The following is a 14,009-nucleotide window of genomic DNA, read 5'->3' on the forward strand; positions in this document are numbered from 1 at the left end:
AACAAGGGATCTGAGCCAAGTCTGCAAACTACACCACAGCTCCTGGCAATGTGGGACCCTAACCCACTGAGCGAGGCCAGGGATAGAACCCACTTCGTCACGGATACTAGTCAGGGTCCTTAACACTGAGCCACAAGGGGAACTCCTCAACGTGGTAAATTCAAACTGCTGATGTCCTGGGAACACAATATCTAGGATAATCTTCTAATTAAAGGTAAAAATTGCTGCCTAATTGCAATCCAAACAGAAGTAGTTCATCTTCTCCATGTTCAATCAATAAGCAATTGATTCCTCAAAGCCCAAATCACTTTAAATCCCAACAAATTTTCTCTTGCCTTGTTTTATCATGAAAATATTCAAGTCCTTATCACCCATTAGCAGAAGAGACAAATTATTATTTGGGGGATCAGAAAAATGAAGCTCAGAAAAGTGATTTACCCAAGGTTAGTCAAGCTAGAGTGGGAAAAAGCTAATTGAAATTTCAGCTTCTGATTCCTAGTTCAAGATCATTTGTTACTCTACCATAATACTAAAGTTTTGTAAATTTTCTCAATTCCTATTTAAATTTGATTTAAATTCCCAAGTCTCTGAGGGACTTCGTTTTTTGTTTTGTGTGTTTGGGATTTTTTTTTTTTGTCTTTTTTTTTTAGGGCCACACTTGTGGCATATGGAGGTTCCCAGGCTAGGGGTTGAATCGGAGCTGTGTCTGTGACCTACACCACAGCTCATGGCAATACTGGATCCTTAACCCACTGAGCAAGGCCAGGGATCAAACCCAAGTCCTCATGGATACTAGGCAAGTTCATTAACCACTGAACCACGACAGGAACACCTGTTTTTATGTATCATAAAAAGACAACTCTGGGAGTTCTCACTCTGGTGCAGTGGGTGAGGATCCAGCATTGTCTGCAGTGGCTCGGAGTTGCTGCTGAAGAGTGGGTTCAATCCCCAGCCCAGGACAGTGCATTAAGGATCTGGCATTGCCACCGCTGTGGCATGTGGTCTCAACTGAGGCTCAGATTTGATCCCTGGCCTGGGAACTTCCATATGCCTCAGGTGCAGCCAAAAAAAAAGCTCAGGAGAATTAGGATTGAAAGCTCTTATCACATATATATAAAGAATATTTATCACCAGGAAACTGTAACTTAGTCTCATCCTTCATTTCACTTTATGAATCTCTGATGGAGGTGGGGGCAGCTGAGAGATTCTCTTGCTGCTGAGAGGTTTCTTCAGGTTTCATCAGCATTAATGAGATGGAAAACAACCACCAGGAGATTGAGAGTTGTCGAGCCTAGATAACCAAATGGCCAAAGCTTCTATTTCTACCTTCTTCCTTTCGGGCAGCATCAGATTGCTCTAATAGTCTATACACAGTCCCTAAAATTAAAAATTCTGATGGGGAGTTCCCGTCGTGGCGCAGTGGTTAACGAATCCAACTAGGAACCATGAGGTTGCAGATTCGGTCCCTGCCCTTGCTCAGTGGGTTAAGGATCCGGCATTGCCGTGAGCTGTGGTGTTGGTCGCAGACGTGGCTCGGGTCCCGCGTTGCTGTGGCTCTGGCGTAGGCCAGTGGCTACAGCTCCTATTCGACCCCTAGCCTGGGAACCTCCATATGCCGTGGGAGCGGCCCAAAGAAATAGCAAAAAGACCAAAAAAAAAATTCTGATAGGAATTCCCATCTTGGTTCAGAAGAAATGAATCTGACTAGAGTCCATGAAGACGCAGGTTCAACCCCTGGCCTCCCTTAGGCTCTGGTGTGGCCGTGAGCCGTGGTGTAGGCTTGGATCCCACGTTGCTGTGGCCGTGGTGTAGGTCAGCGGCTACAGCTCGGTTTCACCCTCTAGCCTGGGAACCTCCATATGCAGCAGGTGTGGCCCTAAGACAAAAATAAATAAATAAATAAATAAATACTTTAAAAAATCTGATAAATGCGGGAGTTCCCATTGTGGCGCAGTGGTTAATGAATCCGACTAGGAACCATGAGGTTGTGGGTTCGATCCCTGGCCTTGCTCAATGGGTTAAGGATCTGGCATTGTCATGAGCTGTGGTGTAGGTCGCAGACATGGCTCGGATCCCAAGTTGCTGTGGCTGTGGCGTAGGCCGGTGGCTACAGCTCCGATTAGACCCATTGCCTGGGAACCTCCATATGCCATGGGAGCAGCCCTAGAAAACACACACACAAAAAAAGAAGACAAAAAAAATCTGATAAATGCAACCTAAAGTAGACATATGTGCTCTATTAAATGTGGCCCTCCAACACTCGTGCTTTATAACATTCTTTCCATGACCGAAGATATCGGTCAGCAGCCTTTCCTAAATTAGACCAGGAAAAATTGTCTTTACCATCCTTATATTCCCTCAATATGTGCCAGAACAGTATTTCTAATTCTCATGACACATGTTCACACACACAAAAATTTCATGAAATAATGCCTGTCATCACTACGTATGATACATTCTGAGATGTCCTTTTCCTTTGTTTTCCATCTTTTTAGGGCTGTGCCCGTGGCATTTGGAGCTTCCCAGGGGTCAAATCGGAGTTGGAGCTGCCAGCCTACACCATGGCCACAGCAACTTGGGATCTGTGTCACCTCTGCAACCTACACCACAGCTCACGGCAACGCCCAATTCTTAACCCACTGAGTGAGGCCAGGGATCAAACCCAAGACCTCATGGTTCCTACTCGGGTTCTTAACCCACTGAGCCGCAATAGAAACTCCAAGAAGGCTCTGTAAATGCAAAGGGCTTGAGCTGTGCCCTGAAACTTGAAGGGGGCTGAGACTTGGGTGCTTGAACATGACTGCTGGAGGGGAGGGAACTGGGGGTCTCCACCAAAAGGAGGGAGGCCCAGCTGCAGACTGAGTCTTTTGAGATCCTGGAGATAGGGAATCTTCTATTTGGAAGAAGTGGTTGTTTTAGAAATCCTGTCCAGCGGGCTGGAAGTGGTAGTGATTAAATGTACAAGTTAATACCTTCCAGGGGCCTCACATAGGAAAGAGGAGAGGCCTCCCCCTCTCCCAAAGGAGGCACATGGAGGACAGAGGCACATGCCAGGAACCAGGTTTCAGAGCAAGCATGGAAGGGACCGGAAGTTCCCAAAGTAAAAACAGTCATGGGTTTGGCCCTGTGGGCTTTCCCGCCTCCCTCACTAGTGGACACCAACCATCCTTTCTCAGAAGAGATCAGATGCATATGTTCCTTGAACACCACACGCTGCCCTGTAACAAAGCTCTGGGCAGAAACAAAGACACCCACAACTCCAGAACCTCCTGAGGAAGCTATGTTACAACCTATTGGTGAATGGCCCTCAAAATCCCTGAAATCCAACTTTACATTTCAAGCACCCCATGAAGTCTGTCAGCCTCCTGCTAAAGAGGAGGGTGACTGAGGACAGAGGGTCGCCTGTCTGCTCAAACTTTGGGAACCAGAAGGGATGAAGTTCACTGAATTTTTATTTTTTTAAAAAGTCGACACCTTGGAGTTCCCATTTATGGCTCAACAGGTGAAGAACGCCACTAATATCCATGAGGATGTGGGTTCGATCCCCGGCCTCACTCGGTGGGTTAAGGATCTGGCGTTGCCGTGAGCTGTGGTGTAGGTCGCAGACGCGGCTTGGATCTGGCATTGCTGTGGCTATAGCATAGGCCAGAGGCTATGGCTCTGATTCGACCCATAGCCTGGGAACTTTCATATGGCACAGACACAATCCTAAAAAGACAAAAAATAAAAAAATAAAAAGTTAATATTTTTAAGAGAGCTTCCACTCTGGAGAGTGCTTAAAAGTCAATGGAAGGAGTTCCAATTGTGGCTCAGTGGGTTACAAACCTAACTAGTATCCAGGAGGATGCAGGTTCGATCCCTGGCCTTGCTCTGTGGATTAAAGGATCCAACGGTGCCAAGAGCGGTGGTGTCAGTTGAAGACACAGCTCAGATTCCACCTTGCTTTGACTGTGGTATAGGCCGGCAGCTGCAGCTCTGATTGGGCCCCTAGCCTGGAAACTTCCATATGCTGTAGGTGCAGCCCTAAAAAGCAAGCAAAAAAAAAAAAAAAAAAAAAAAAAAGAGGAAGCCCTCTTTGCCTAGTGACAAACACTCTCATCCAGTGACTCATACTCAGCTTTTGGTTAGTTATCCCTGTCCCCTGCTTTATTTCCAGGAGCACATTTCCTGCATCTCTGAAATTCCTCGGGACTTGGCACAGCCATTCAGCAAAGGGTGATCCAAGCACAGCATGGCTGACTTTCACCTAAAATGAAAAGAGTTTCTTATTCCTATTTTGTAGGACTCATATTTCATGCATTTGTATGTTTCCTTGATTTGCAAAGCCTTATCGAGTTTAAGCATGCCAGGTTATTCACGTTATGTGGTGCTTACTTTTGCCTGCCTTCTTGTTTTTGCGTTGTTGCAGGTGCCTGGAAAACAAGTGCGGCACAGTTTATGATTTTTACAGGGAACACAAAACAACCCTTCAGTATATCCTCAGGGGCATTTTACTAGCAGGTAAATAACAAAAGGGGATGTCTCTTTTCCTAGACCCCTCAACTATTAGCTTTCTGTAGAAGACAAATACATCTCCCTGTTTCCCTGGACTTCACCGAATCATCCAGAGAGGAGAGAATTGACTCAGAAAGCCCCTGGGTGGTGGGTCTCAGCTTGGGATGCCCATGTAGATAGTTTCCCTGTCCTGTGTATGCAGCCAGCAGCTGATTTTTAGCTCACCTGCTCTCACGGTCTTTGTTATTGTGGTATGAACTTGAGGGTGACTAATGCAAATTCAGGTAACTGGAAAACATGGTGATAACCGCAAGGCAGAAACCTAATTGAAGGTTAGGTGATATGGATTCTTGGTATGGACACAACCTGAGGAGAAGCCTTGGGTCACATGGCCCCCTCCTCTTGCCTAAAAGCAGGACCACCTATCTCTACAGATGAGCAGGTGTTCTGTTTTGACTCCCTCCAAAGGAAAAGGTTCAGGGGCCCATTTCAAAGAACACTCCTGTCTATACAATGGGAACCTTCCCGCCCCAGTCCACAGACATTAATCTAAGACGGCTGCCTGCCGGGGGTCAGTGGTTTTTGGGTGCTCACAAAGTCAGAAGAGGGAGCAGCAGGGTTGTAAGCTTCCCCTGCACTGACCCAGAGAATATCTTGCAGACCATACTTAAAACCATGCGGCTACGCCCCTGTAGTACAAAGTGAGCAGATGGCGTGACTGTGTGCCCATGTGACTTTATTTATAGAATACAAATACAAATACACAAATACAGCTGCACTTGCTACCTACAAAAACAAGGCGTAGGCCAAATTTAACTTGCAGACAAAGCCATGTCCGCTGACCCTTGGTGGAAAACCTTGTTGTTCTTATCCTAGAATCTCCTCTTCCAAAGCCATCGCCTGGGTCACCTCCCCACCCCTTTCCTTTAGAGATTCTGTGGCACTAGATTGTGGTGGCACTCAGGGATTTTCCCACTCAAGCTTAGGCCAAACCTGAGCTGCAAACCAGGAGACGAGGTGTCTTTTTGCCAGTGGTTGTTTTAGTGCCTGACCTTTCTCTGATAAAAGTTCACCTGCTGAGTCTGAATATCAGAAAAAGTAGTACTCAGCAAGAGGTCCAGCGATCAAGCAACAAGACCCAAGAATTCAGAAGGTTCTCTAAGAAAAAAGACCTGCATTCATTTGGATTAGATTTTGATTGACAAGCTCAATGACTACTTAACAAATCCCTCAGCTCTCACAGTTATGGCAAAACAAACTTGCCAGGTCCCGTCAGCAATCAGCAGAAAAGGTGGTTTGCTCATTGGAAGTCTAATCTTTCAAGATTCATTTATGAAAGAGTAATTTCCTATGTCCTGTCCATCAATCCTGTCTCTTCTGGGTATAGCGATGGCTTTCCTTTTTTGTTTTGGGCCACCCCAAGGCATATGGAGTTCCCAGGCCAGGGATCAGATCCGAGCCACAGTTGCCACTATGCTGCAGCTGCAGCAATGCCGGATCCTTAACCCACTGTGCTTGGCAGGGATCAAACCTATGTCCCAGTGCTCCCAGGTCGCCGGCCAATCCCATTGCGCCACAGTGGGAATGCCAGCAAATGGCTTTGTAAATTGAATGTTTAAAACATAATTTTTGGTGTTTTTTTTCCCACTACCCTGAGAATGCTTCACATAATTATTAAAGTGAATAATACAGAGAACCAAAAAAAGAAAAAAGATCTAGCACCCTGTCCTCTTAGCATCCTTGGTAGGACTGTTTAAAAAAAAAAAATTTTTAAACCCCAATTATAGTCCTTGTAATCAGAGGCACCAATAGCTATATCAAGAGTACCCCTGCGTTCAATGGTTTTCTGATTGAGGCTGCCCTTGGCTGAGTCAGATGTGTGCTGAAGGCTGGTTTCCAGTTGATTTGGTGATTTTCACTGCCTGCATTTGCTTCTGAACAGGGTACCTGGCCCTGGTGATTGCAGCCTGCGTGCTGAACTTCCACAGAGCCCTTCCTCTTTTCGTGATCACAGTGGTCGTCATCTTCTTTGTGGTCTGGGATCGCTTCATGGCCAAATATGAGTCGCAGATCGATAAGTTCCTGTCTCCTGGCAGAAAGCTTCTGGACAGCCACTGGTTCTGGCTGAAGTGGTAAATGTAGTTGGTCCTCCTACTGCGGTTGAGAGGGATGTTAGTCTTTTCCAACACTGTTCCAAAAATGTGTTCTGAAATTGCTTCCTCATTTATGGGAAGCTAGAAACAACCTAGGGAATAATCTGTTTAAAAAGGCTTTCATTTTAGAAGCAGGACATCAATGAGTCACATAAAGCAGTGACTCATTCAAGATGTGCTCAATTGTCCCTACAAACTGCCTTAATTTCAAGTGCCACGAAATATAAAATGTTGTCCAAAAGTTGGGATGGTTCTGACTAGGAGAGGTTGCTTTCTGCTTTGGGCACGAAGCTGGCCTCCCTGGGAGGCAGGGTCTGTGAATTAGCCGAGCCAGTTCCCTCTTAAAGGACCCCGTGTCCTACAGGTGACAACTCAGGGCTTTTCTTTCAGTCACTCTCTGTGGAACATCCCCTTTCCAGGTGGCCCCACAGAGGCCCAGGACCCATTCTCCCCAGCATGGCCCACAGAGGGTCTACTAGGAAAGTGCACACATTCTCAGCCTAATAAACCAGGGTTGTGCAATCCCAGCAGAGCATCCTTTCTGGCTCTGCCATCTAATGAGTCAGCCCTGTCAAACCCACTAGGTTCCCCAGGGAGTCAGAACCCAGTCTGACTTAGCTCCCTGAGGCTTGGGTGAGGTTCCCCAACACAGAGGTTCTTCATTGAAGGGAAGAAGGTGATGCTTCTTCCATCTCCCAAAACTGAGGAGAAGACTCCCAGCAGCTCCTGCCAAGCAATCCCCAGACTTCCTCTCCAAGCATCCTTTCTCCCCCCTGACCCCTTTACACATCCTTGAACCTGCAAAGGGTCCAAGAGATGTGGAGTGAGGGGACACCTTGCTTCACTGTTTTGACTTTGACTTTATAGCAACAACCAGAGAGAGTCTGTTGCAATTTCTCAAAGCATAATTTCCTGGTGCCAGGGTATGTTACTCAATGTTTTTGTTTGTTTGTTTTTGGTTAGTTGAAGCCTGATGAAGGTTTTCAAGTTAGCATAACAAATGATGTCAAAGCCTCCTTTCTGGTTCTCTTAGGGTGACTTGGGGCTCCCTGATCCTGGGAGTTATTTTGTGGCTGATCTTCGACACCGCCAAACTGGGCCAACAGCAGCTCGTGTCCTTCGGTGGACTCATAATGTACATCAGCCTGACATTTCTGTTTTCCAAGCACCCAACCAAAGTAAGTATGAGATTGAACCTCTTTCATTTTTTTCCCTTCATGTGTAAATTGCTCAAAATAAGGTGTCTGAGAGAATCAAACTGTTATGTAATATTTTTCTTACCTTGCTATGATATTTTAAGTGGCTCAGGTGCCATTCTTCCTGGACATTAATCGTACTGTTATGCTCTCAGTTTTCATCCTCAGTAATTTTCCAGTTGCTCAACCAGTGAGATGTTCTCTCCTGTCAAGTCCAATTTCTACTTAAGTACCCCACCTTCCTCCACCAAACACACATACAAAGAAAACTCATCCATTTGGATCCAGATTTCCCCAGACCAGTATAGAATTTAATATTCTACCATTGGATTCTGCAGTTTATCAATTTTCTATTGGCCATTGAGGTTATTTTACACCCCCCCCCTAAAAAAAATTACCCTTAAGCAGTTTTGTTCACATTGAATTCAGTTCTCATCTCTGTTCTGTCAGCCTGTGACCCATTCAGTGAGCAAGAATTCTGAGCTGGTGAAGCTTTCACAGGTGACTCATAAAGGCGAACTCTGGAAGACTTTACTGGCTGGAAGGCTGACCCAAGAAAGAGCATTAATCAAAGACCCAAACTACCTACTATGATGCAAATTCTTTGCCCCATTCTGGTGAACAACTCCACTGTTCTCCGTGCCTCCAATCTCATGATTCTTTGCAAACCACTCATCTTGGCACCAAAAATGAGAGCCTTTGATCATCCATTACTGCCGGCCTCTCTGGGTCTGCATTAGAGTTCATCAGTTCCTTTTACAGAGAAATGAGAGCCCCCTCAGCAGAGTGGGGTTTCACTTAATTCTCTTACACGTTGTCAGATCAACAAACCTTGGGCACACAGAGAAGTCCTATTCGGCCTATCTATTTTCTAGTCAGGGAAATCATTATATGTAAATAATATTTACAGCATGACTGAAAAGGCCAGATCCTTCCTCTTTTAATAGCCCTTCTAAGACTCCTCTTTGTGTCTAAGTGGTTTTATCCTGACAAAATGGTTACATAGGCTCCCGGGACTGGATACTTAAAACTCAGGTTTCAGAAGACAGGATACAAGCCTGAGATCTTAGAGACGATTCTATAGAGAACAGGGATTCTCTGCTCACAACTATTTTGGCCTCTGAAAGAAGGTGGATCACGGGCCACATTTGAAAACCTTCCAAGGAAATAGTGATCCTCTGGGCATTGACGGTAAGTTCAGCACTTGTTTTCTAATGGATATATCTCTTCATCTTTCTATACAGGTTTCCTGGAGACCCGTCTTTTGGGGAATTGGGTTACAGTTTCTTCTTGGACTTTTGATACTAAGGACTAAACCTGGATTTATAGCTTTTGATTGGTTGGGCAAACAAGTTCAGGTAAGTTTGGTTCAAAAGCATAAGGATCTGGCATTGCCGTGAGCTGTGGTGTAGGTCGCAGACGCGGCTCGGATCTGGCATTGCTGTGGCTCTGGCGTAGCTGGCAGCAACAGCTCCAATTAGATCCCTTGCCTGGGAACCTCCATATGCTGCAGGTGCAGCCCCAAAAAGACAAAAGACGAAAGAAAAAAAAAATACCTTGTTCTTATAGTACCTTGGGTCTTTTTTTTTTTTTTTTTTTTTTGACATTTGAATATAAGCCTCAAGACATGTCAGGAATAGATATGAAGTGCTTTTGTTGACCAAAAATGTAATCCCATAGCACGAGTTAGACAAATAATTTTGTTTCTGTAGAAGATGTTAATCTGCCTTGTTTATTAATATTCTAGTGGTCCCTTACCCCTACCATCCTCTACATCACTCCTCTAGTCCATTTGACCCCTTCATCCTGCCCCAGGGATGTCACTCCTCTAAGATCATCCCCAAACAGAGAAACAGGCGTATTTGCATCCAGTAGTAACCGATGCCACCATGAACTGTCTACAGCTTCTGGAGCAAATTACCACAGGCAGCTTATTTCTTAGCACCCTAGGGTCAGATTGGATAGCAAAAATGCCAGGAAATCTGTATGCAGTTACAGTTGTAAAATACACTTGCATGCCATCCACTGGAGGGGGGAAGGTGAGAGAATTAACTCTCTAAATCCTTCCCACAAGTTTGCTGGATGCCCACCCTCTGCAGAGCCTGGGAGCTCCTGTGGATGACAACCACCGCTTTCATGTTTGTAATGTTCTGTCTGCTCTTTTCCTTTCTTTCACTCAGACGTTCTTGGAGTACACCGACGCTGGCGCTTTGTTTGTCTTCGGCGAGAAATATACAGACCATTTTTTTGCATTTAAGGTAAAGCCAAGTCCTTTTTTTCCTATGTAGGCACTTCCTTTTCAGTAACTTCTCTGTCTTTGAAGATGTTCAGATAGAACCTAATTGACCAGAAACCAGGCATATGCCTGCCAGGCATGTTCTAGCGACATAGCCCATCACTCTCTCTCCCCCTTTACAATTTATCCAAAGTCAATGGACTGAAAATAATTTATCTTCTTATCCTAACACAGGGAAACATCTAGAAGAAGTAAGACATATTGAAGCACAGGCACTTAGAGATATTACAGGTTTGGTTCCAGACGACCACAATAAAGTGAATATCATAATTAAGCAAGTCACAGACATTTTTTAAAAAGCACTTATAAAAGTTAGATTTACACTCTGCTCTAGTCTGTTAAGTGTGCAATAGCACTATGTCTAAAAAAGTACATTCCTTAAGTTACAAAAAACTTTATTGCTAAAAACAAAGTCAAAACAATTAGAATAGTAATATCAAAAATCACTGATCCCCATTGCAAATATAATAATAATGAAAAAGTTTTGAAATATTGTGAGAATTACCAAAATGTGACCGAGAGACACAAAGTAAACACATGCTGTTGGAAAAAATGGTGCCGATAGGGTTGCTCAATGAAGGGCTGCCACAATCCTTTAATTTGTAAAAAAAAAAAAAAAAGAAAAGAAAAAGAAAAAAACACAGCATCCAAAAAGCACAATAAAGCAAAGTACAGTAAACCAAGGATTGCCTTTACTTTTGGAGGTCTTGTAGCATTTGCTGAGAGACTTAGGAAAGATCACATAGGGTAACAGTATTTGAGATTTCAGGGAAAAGAACAGTAGGTACCTGGCAATGAATAGACATATGACCACAAACATCTTGCCAGTCCAGGCTCATGGAAGCTCTGCACTCAGGAAACTCTGTGATCCCAGGCAAACCGGGACAGCTGGTCACCCACATCAAGCTCTGTTCTTCTAGAGCCATCCTCTGCTAAACCTTTGCCCTCCTTCCTTCCGCCCAGCCTTCATCTAGGCAGGCTTGCAGGCCGGGCCTTCTCCCAACCAAAGGAGGGATGTTATTTTACAGGGGAAAGGCCACTTGGCAACTTGGCCACATGCCCAGGCCTAATTCATCTGCTCCAGGCCTCCCGAAGCCCCAGGAAGTTCACCTTCCTCTGGAAGTCCCTACAACAACTTGTCAATGATTTAGAAAATTGCTTTTGGCTTTTTCTTCTGATTTCTTTTTTGTGATGCATTATTGTTCTTTCACTTGTCAGCTGTTTTCTCACTCAGGAACTCCAAATTTACCTCCCAATTATCTCAGCACCAGTTAGGCCAACTGCCACACTGAAGCTTTTTTTTAAAAAAAAAAAAAAAAACTGCTGATTTAACTTTGGTGCTGACACAACTAAGCCATCTCTGAAAGATCAAGTGTTTACAAACTGAGATAGGAATATGCTCCTAAAGGAACTGAACCCAGAATTGGAAAAATTAGAATCACAAAGAAGGAGGAACTTGCTGCCCAGACTGCACCAGTGTCATCAGACACCCCCCCCCCCCGCCGCCCCTGCTCCAGTATCCCCCTCCTTCCCACAAGTCAGTGGCCTCCATTCTTTCTGCACAAAGCAGATCTCCCATGGGAACATTGTCAAGATGAGCTCCTTTAGCTCCCAGAAGCTTTCAGCAAGGCTATGCCTGCCCATTAAAGCCAATAAAAGCCCATAAGTGAGCTGGCTCTGAATAATGGCATAAAAAAGTCTTTTAATATATATTATTAATAGACTTTTCTAAATTAGATCCTGCACAAATTGTCCTCCATCATTCTGTGTCTGGTGACAGCTTGTCCCTGGCCATTTAGCTAGGAACAGAGAGGGCAGGGAACAATGGGAAGGGATGGGGAAGGACCCAGACCACAGGCCTGTGTGGTCTACGCAGGTAAAAACTGCTCCCTGTGTACCTAGTACACAAGTGGCATTGAAAGTACCCCAAAGTTCATCTGGAAAATAGGATCCAGAAAAAGACAGCCTTTGTTAACACAGAAGTAATCTGGTTTCTAAAGTTTAATCTTTATCTAGTGATTCAAAAATCTACAAGTAAAAATACCTATTATTCTCAAAGCTAGATGTATAAACACTTGCTCTATAGGAGGCACTGTTTAAGCACCTACTGGGTAGCAACCTCAGAATAAGGATCTGAGGTTGCTCACACTCAATCTTGACCGAGGTTTCTCTGCTAGTAAGTAGTAAAGCTCATGTCTGTTTCACATCAGGACAAGAATATCTGCCAGTGGCCTTCGGTTTCTTGATCTAATTATTACAAATTCTCTCCCAAACCTCGTTCCTTCTCTTAGAAACTAAAATAAGAAAAACTTATCATAGCGGGATTTTTTTTAAAAAGTTGTTTCCTATGAAATATACTCAAGTTTATCCAGAACAAATTAGAATAAGAGACTGTAGGTGGGGAAGTTGCCTGGTAAAAGTGTTGTTTAGTTCAAGAGGAATGTCCAGTGTTTTTATGACACTTTGGGTGGAGGGGGAGAGACAGAAAGAGAGAGACTGATCTGAAACCTACTAATAGTGCTAGGGCCAAGGTTAACAACCCACAATCCCTCTTGTCCTCCTGCCCTCCTCCAGGTCCTGCCAATCGTGGTTTTCTTCAGCACTGTGATGTCCATGCTGTACTACCTCGGATTGATGCAGTGGGTCGTTAGAAAGGTACCAGGACTGGAAGGGCTTGAGTGACAGGGGTAGAATTGATTATTTCAGAGAGAGTCTTTTTATTTTTTCCTTGCCGCGCCTGCAGCATGTGGAAGTTCTCAGGCCAGGGAATCAAACCTGAGCCACAGCCATGACAATGCCAAATCCTTAACCCTAGTCTACCAGTGAACTCCTATTTCAGGAACAAAATCTTGAATACCTTTTTTTGGGGGGTGGGGGGAGCACACCTGCAGCATATGGAAGTTCCCAGGCTAGGGGTCAAATCGGAGCTGCAGCTGCCAGCCTACACCACAGCCACAGCAACACAGAATCTGAGCCATGTCTGCAACCTACACTGTAGTTTGTGGCAACAGCAGATCCTTTAACCCACTAAGCAAGGTCAGAGATTGAACCTGCATCCTCATGGATACTAGTCAGGTTCTTAACCCACTGAGTCACAATGGGAACTCCTTAAATGCGTTTTATCCACATTTTTCCAAAGTGCCTTTCTCTTTGTACCAAGATCCATCACCACTCCAAGTTTTTAGATTCAACCCCAAAATCCTATGTGGGTCCACAGAGGGAATTTTATCCCAGGGACTTCTAATAGGACTTTCAACATACTGGGTATCTTCATGAAACCTTAGCAGTTAATCCTATAGCCAAAGAACTGACTCGAATCAGTAGGGACCCAACTGGCCTTTAATCTCAGCTATCTGCCCCCTCCCTTAACACAGAGTCATAGCTTATCTTCATGAGATAATAACAAAAGTGGACATTCCTGGTCTAGGAGTTGCTAGAGAATCAATGCAAGAAGAGGAAGTTGCTCTTCTCTCCTAAGGGAACTTTATAAGCACACAATTTTTTTTTAGCTCTTTTCTCTTCTTTTTATGGCTGCACCTGAGGCATATGGAAGTTCACAGGCTAGGGGTTGAATCAGAGCTGCAGCTGCCAGCCTACATCACAGCTCATGGCAACACTGGATCCTTAAACCATTGCGCAGGGCCAGGACTCCAACCTGCATCCTCATGGTTACCAGTCAGGTTCATAACCCACTGAGCAGCAATGGGAATTCCCATAGATCTGAAAAGTTCATCTTAGTCTTGCTGCTCCAGCAACGATTAGTCCTACACTCATGTTAGATCACAAAACTCAGAAATTTGTAAGCTAGTTTGAAGGTACACAAGAGCAAGTGCCTGCAGGGCTTGGACATAGCCACAGCCCTCGTTTGAA

At 44.6% G+C, this 14,009-nt stretch overlaps 1 protein-coding gene across 3 annotated transcripts in view; it reads left to right on the forward strand.

The window, feature by feature from the left end:
• Nucleotides 1-14,009, forward strand: part of SLC28A3 (solute carrier family 28 member 3) — a 67,707-nt gene that overhangs the window by 36,983 nt on the left and 16,715 nt on the right. For all 3 annotated transcript variants that reach the window (XM_021064009.1, XM_021064008.1, NM_001244637.1), the window contains 6 exon segments: nucleotides 4,409-4,500; nucleotides 6,437-6,626; nucleotides 7,681-7,825; nucleotides 9,088-9,201; nucleotides 10,024-10,101; nucleotides 12,714-12,794. In XM_021064009.1, the coding sequence (XP_020919668.1) occupies nucleotides 4,409-4,500; nucleotides 6,437-6,626; nucleotides 7,681-7,825; nucleotides 9,088-9,201; nucleotides 10,024-10,101; nucleotides 12,714-12,794 (700 nt within the window).

The sequence above is a fragment of the Sus scrofa genome, chromosome 10, assembly GCF_000003025.6.
Source record: "Sus scrofa isolate TJ Tabasco breed Duroc chromosome 10, Sscrofa11.1, whole genome shotgun sequence".
In the NCBI taxonomy this organism is placed as follows: Eukaryota; Metazoa; Chordata; class Mammalia; order Artiodactyla; family Suidae; genus Sus; species Sus scrofa.